The following is a 6,357-nucleotide window of genomic DNA, read 5'->3' as shown; positions in this document are numbered from 1 at the left end:
AAAACAACCTTGGAGAGCCTCTTCTTCTTTGACGCCTTGGATTTCACATTTTGAACCGCGTCACGATATACGACCTTTAATTTATCCACATCGCCAATAGGTAGCTAACCAACAAAGCATTTATGCTAACTTTCTAAAACCTATTTATAAAAATTAACACCAAAGAATACACAAAAATTTAGGTAGAGCTTTCTCTGTAAATTGGACATCCAAAAATTTATTTAACACCTTGAAATAAGACCAATACTAATTATTATAATTCATTCTATCGTCGGTAACTACAAATCAACCAGCATTCCCTCAAAAACTTCAATAGAGGCTAATCTATTTAAATAACAACCTAAAAGCATCATTTATCCCAAATTTTTTATTCTAAAAGATATTAAAACTTAGTGGCAGAGATCCTGGGATCAAAGTCCCATAGGGCACCAACAAATGGACGAAATTACGGCAAAATTTCTTTTATAAAATTAAGAACTAAAATATTTTTTATTTCTACAAAATAACATTTAGAAGCATAGTAATTCCAAGACAAAGCCAATGTAATTATAAAGTTATCAATTAACAACATCCTCACCTTAAATCCTTAAATGGCGGCAACCAAATAACAAATATCCTTCTACAAAAGGCTTGCTCACTTTGACTATGTAGAGAATATAAATAATTGCACCAATTTTCTCATACTGATGAGTTCTGACCGTTCAACTAATCCTCACTCCATAAAACACATAATATGAGAATATATATATTTAAAATAAAGAATAAAATGCTTTGCCAACCTCTAAGCTCTCAAGTAAAGTGTTGAGTATATATAGTAGAGGATGAGCAGCAAATGGTGGTGTGAGTATATAGTAGCAGATATGTGAAGCAACAAAGCAGAAACTGTTATACAAATACATGAGATAGCATCCAAGAGCAACACGTGACCTTTATAACAGCAAAATGTATGAATTATCCAAGACTCCTCCAAATACATATGCCATATTTAAGAAGTTGTCATCATTTATAGTTGTTACAATTACTTAGTTACAGTTTGTTACAAAAAACTTTCTGATTGTATTCTTTTAGTTTCTGTCATATACTCACTATAAATAGGATGCATGTATATCTTTTAAATGCAATAATACAATTCAATCTTCTTCCTACCTTCCTTGTATCTTTGCCTTGCATTATCTGTACTATCAACATGTTAACATAGTATTCTCAGGTAGAGAATTTGGAGACTGGAAAAGGGTTATGCCAATTGCTATAAGTGGAAAGAATGAGTTCGAATTTGTTGATGGATCTCTTACTTACCCTACTCACAATTCAGCATCAGATAAAGCGTGGGACATAGTGAACAATGTTGTGATGGGTTTGATTATAGCTGTTTTGGATGACTCCATACAAAAGAGCATATTGTCCTATAAAACAGCTAGGGAAATATGGATTGAATTAGGGGAGAGATATAGCCAAAGCTCCAATGCCCAATTGTTTTCATTACAAGAAGAGTTAAATAATTTTTTGCAAACCCCCAACATGAAGATAGCAGAATTTTTCACCAAGATTAAGACTCTTTAGGATGAATTGGATGAATTAAATTCTTATCCTACATGCTCTTGTCAAGCAGCCTCATCTTGTGTATGTGACATTGCAAATAAGATATTCAAGATGCAACAAAACAACAAGGTCATTAGCTTCCTCATGAGGTTAGACAAAAAGTACAGTCAAGTTAGGTCAAATATGCTTATGATGGCTGAATTGCCCACCTCTGCTCAAGCATACAGGATTCTCTTGCAAGAAGAGACTCATCTTGATCTAAGTACCACTGAACAAAATGATTCTATGGCCTGCAAGGTAGAGAAAAGGAAGTATCAAGAAAAGACCTCAAGGAACGACTATGACAATAACAAGACAAATAAAACAAAGACATATTTTAGGAACTGCTAGAAAATTGTTCTTTCAATCTAATCTACCAATAAAATTTTGTGGAGATTGTATACAATTTGCAGTTCATTTGATCAATAGAATGCTTTTAATGGTACTTAAGGGAAAATCACCCTATGAAGTTTTATTTGGTACCAAGCCAACTTATACACACCTAAAGGTGTTTAGGTGTCTATGCTTTGTTAGCACCTTAAAAAGAGAAAGACACAAATTCATGCCAAGAGTTACAAACAAGCAATCACAAGTCCTAAATGGAAGGAAGCCATGGATATAGAAATCCAAGCCCTAAAGAAAAACAAAACTTGGGAACTTGTACCTTTACCAAAAGGGAAAAAAACCATAGGGTCTAAATGGGTTTTTAAGACTAAACTTAAAGCAGATGAAAGTCTTGAAAGGTACAAGGCTAGGTTAGTAGCCAAGGGGTACAACCAAAACTATGGAGTAGATTATGAAAAAACATTCTCTCCAGTTATAAAGATGACCACAATAAGTTGTCTAATTGCTATTGTAGTAAGCAAAAAATGGAATATATACCAGCTTGATGTCAATAATGTATTTTTGCATGGGGACCTAAAAGAGGAAGTGTATATGCAACCCCCACCTAGATGCCCATATCCTACTAATAAAGTATGTAGATTAACAAAATCCCTATATGGCTTAAAACAAGCTTTAAGGCAATTGCTTGCCAAATTAACTCAAGAACTCTTGCATCAAGATTACTCACAGTCAAAAAATGATTATTCCTTGTTCATAAAAAAGGAAGGACATACCATGACCTTCCTTGCCATTTATGTGGATGATGTCATAATCACTAGAAACAACAACTAAGAAATCCACATAATTAAAAAACATCTAGATTCTTTCTTCGGTATCAAAGACTTGGGTCATCTTCACTATTTCTTGGGCTTTGAGGTAACCAACAATGAAAAAGGTCTTGTCCTACACCAAAACAAGTTCACTAAGAAAATACTGGAAGAATGTGGCATTAAACAGTTCAAAAGAGTGGTCACCCTCTGCCAACAAATTTAAAACTTTCAGACCAACAAGGCACTCTCTTAGAAGATCCAACACTCTATAGAAGCATTATAGGGAAATTAAACTTCATCACAAACACTAGACCAGATTTGTCCTACACTGTTCAAACTCTGAGTCAATACATGGAACAACCGAGAGACTCTCATTGGAATGCTTTAAAACATACCCTGAACTATGTGCATTCAACATGTGGACAAGGAAAAATCCTCAATGCCACTGACGAACTCACATTGCAAGCATTCTCAGACAGTGGTTGGGGCTCCTGCTTAAACTCTAGGAGATCAGTAACTTGTTATGTCTTACTCTTAGGAAAGTCCTCTATTTCATGGAAATCCAAAAAACAAGGCACTGTCTCTAGATCCAGCTCTGAAGCTAAATACAGAGCAATGGTTGCTGCAGCAACAAATAGTTGGGTAGTCGGGGGGGGGGGGGGGGGGGGGGTAAGGATTGAGTATATACAGTAGACGATGAGCAGCAAATTGTGGTTTGAGTACATAGCAGCAGATATGTGAAGTAGCAAAGCAGCAAGTGTTATAAAAACACATGAGATAGCATCCAGGAGCAACACGTGTCCTTTATAACAGCAACATGTGTGAATTATCCAAGACTCCTCTAAATACACGTGCCATATTCAAGAAGTTGTCATCATTTGTAGTTTGTCACAATTAGTTAGTTACAGTTTGTTACAACAAACTTTCTGATTGTATTCTTTTAGTTTCTGTCATATATTCTCTATAAATATGATGCATGTATATCTTTTAAATGCAATAATCAATCTTCTTCCTACCTTCTTTGTATCTTTAACTTGCATTATTTGTACTATCAACACAAAGCATTATTGAGTTTACAAATTATGCAAAAATCAATCATATGTAATAGCAAGCAAGATCCATTTTTTCTATTAGAAAGAAGTATATTTTCTCATAGACTACAAAGATCACGTCATTCCATCTTTAATTATACTTCAATAACCTTAAAATACATAACAAAGCACAATTCAAACCTATATAAATACAAATAATTAAAAAACGAGAAGCTTTTTTATAATGGGCATCAATAATTCGAATCCCACAAAAAATTCAATCAAAAACACCAAAACATACAAACTCATAACAAAACAAACAAAAACCAAAGACCCAAAAAAGAACTAACCTTTAAGAAGAAAGAATAGTCTTCCTATCATCAAAAGACAAAAGTAATAACCCCATCTAGAAATTAAACACCAAAAGCAAGAATGGATGATAATATTTAAGGGAAAGGAGCGGCAATAGGTTGACCGCAAGCAACGGCAATGGCTAAGGTCGGGCGATTTAAATGAAGGGGCGGCGGTGGCTGGGTAATATTTTAGGGTTTTATTTTTTAGGAGAGAGAAGGGAGAAGAGATAGAAATTAGCATTCTGATTTACAAAATATGCGGCGTCTTTTTTCCCTATTTCCAGTTTTCCTACCTTTCGAAACTCTTAATTTTTTTAAAAAATTATCCCCGGAGCACGTGCCCGAGGATGCCCCAACATAAATATGCCTCTGCTTGGTTTTATCATTGCAAACCATCTCTAATCTGCACTTGATGGTACAGATAAATAACTCGTATGAAGAGGACTTTTTTACGTTATCGCCAACAGTATGCAAACGTCTAATGTTAAAATAGAACCACTAGTATGGGTGACCTCAGCCCCCTCTTCTCTTCTCCTGTTAGAATATTGTGTTTATTATATTGTATTTATTGATGATTGTACTTGAATAAGCTGGATTTATTTTCTTAAACACAAATCTGAGGTATTTAAAGTGTTTGTCGATTTTTATCACATGATTTGCACCCAATTCCAAACCCCAATCCGTATCTTGAGAACTGATAATGGCCGTGAATATGTTAACACTGAGATGCACCAATTCTTTACTAGTAAAGGCATTATTCACCAAACTTCGTGTCCAGATACACCCAACAAAATGGTGTCGCTGAACGGAAAAACAGAACCTTACTAGAGATAACCCGTGCCATAATGCTTGAATCTCATGTTCCTTCCACCCATTGGCCTGACGCTATTTCCACCGCCACCTACCTCACTAATCGTCTTCCCACAAAAACCCTAAACTATAAAACACCTTTAGAAACCCTTCAAACACACCTACCCATACCTTCCTCACATTCCTTAACCCCCCGAATCTTCGGGTGCACTGTCTATGTTCATTGTCCAAAACGGGTACGAAGTAAACTGGAACCAAGGGCTATTAAGTGTGTTTTTTTGGGCTATGGAAGAAACCAGAAGGGGTATAGATGTTATGATCCCACTGATCGACGCATGTACACTACGATGGATTGTGATTTCTCTGAATCCGAGTACTACTACACCCATCCTCGATGTCAGGGGGAGATGCAAAGTGACGATCTCAGATGGTTAGCCAGTCCATGGATGCTAAACCCAGACCCACAAGAGCAATTAGGCAATGCTACCGAACTGTCTCCCCAAGTTGTGCACCCCATACCACATCCAGTTATGTCTGAACATCAGGTTAGTTCTTTACTTGAACAAGATGCTATTAGTAATGCTGATATTGTTGATATTACTAGTGAAACTATGGAGACAGGAAAAGAGCAAACAGGTGAACCTCAGGGGTACACACTTGCACCTCGCTCAACTCGAGGAATACCTCCTAAAAGGTATGATCCAGATTATGAGGCCAAAAGATCGAGATATCCGATTGAGCCAACCGTGGAGGGAAACATGTCACAGAGTGCTTTAGCATTCAATGTCGCTCTCTATGCTACCGAACTCCCACAGAATGTTGATAAAGCTGTGCAAGATGATAGATGGAGGAAGGCTATGGAAGAAGAGATTGAAGCTCTACGAAAAAATAAAACGCGGGAGAAATGCATCTTACCAAAGGAAAAAAAATAGTAGGATGTAAATGGGTGTATACAGTAAAGTATAAAGCAGATGGATCCATCGAACGGTACAAAGCCAGACTTGTGGCAAAAGGGTATACACAGACCTATGGAGTTGATTATTCAGAGACATTCTCTCCAGTTGCTAAGTTGGATACTATAAGGGTTCTATTCTCCATAGCAGCAAATCTTGATTGGCCTCTTCATCAATTCGATGTCAAAAATGCCTTCCTTCATGGAGAACTAAAAGAAGAAGTTTATATGCAGGCTCCTCCAGGTTTCTCAGGAGATTTTGGGAGAAATGAAGGGTGCAGATTACGAAAAGCTTTATATGGGTTAAAACAATCGCCCCGAGCTTGGTTTGGCAGATTCACTTCAGCAATGAAGAAGTTTGGGTATCGACAGAGTAATTCCGATCATACACTCTTTCTGAAGAAGAACGGAAGTAAGATAACTTGCCTTATCATCTATGTAGATGACATGATCATTACAGGGGACGACAGAGAAGAGAT

The 6,357-nt window shown here is 36.5% G+C and overlaps 1 protein-coding gene across 1 annotated transcript; it reads left to right on the top strand.

Annotated features, from left to right (window-relative positions):
• Positions 1-3,083: 3,083 nt before the first annotated feature.
• Positions 3,084-4,944, top strand: LOC130808436 (uncharacterized mitochondrial protein AtMg00810-like). The gene is made up of 3 exons (XM_057673914.1): positions 3,084-3,374; positions 4,538-4,599; positions 4,707-4,944. The coding sequence occupies exons 1-3, from the start codon at positions 3,084-3,086 to the stop codon at positions 4,942-4,944; spliced, it is 591 nt and encodes a 196-aa protein (XP_057529897.1).
• Positions 4,945-6,357: the final 1,413 nt, after the last annotated feature.

The sequence above is a fragment of the Amaranthus tricolor genome, chromosome 3 (genome assembly GCF_026212465.1).
Source record: "Amaranthus tricolor cultivar Red isolate AtriRed21 chromosome 3, ASM2621246v1, whole genome shotgun sequence".
Classification (NCBI taxonomy): Eukaryota; Viridiplantae; Streptophyta; class Magnoliopsida; order Caryophyllales; family Amaranthaceae; genus Amaranthus; species Amaranthus tricolor.
The sequence above is the reverse complement of the archived record's forward strand: the minus strand, read 5'-3'. Positions and strand labels throughout refer to the sequence as shown.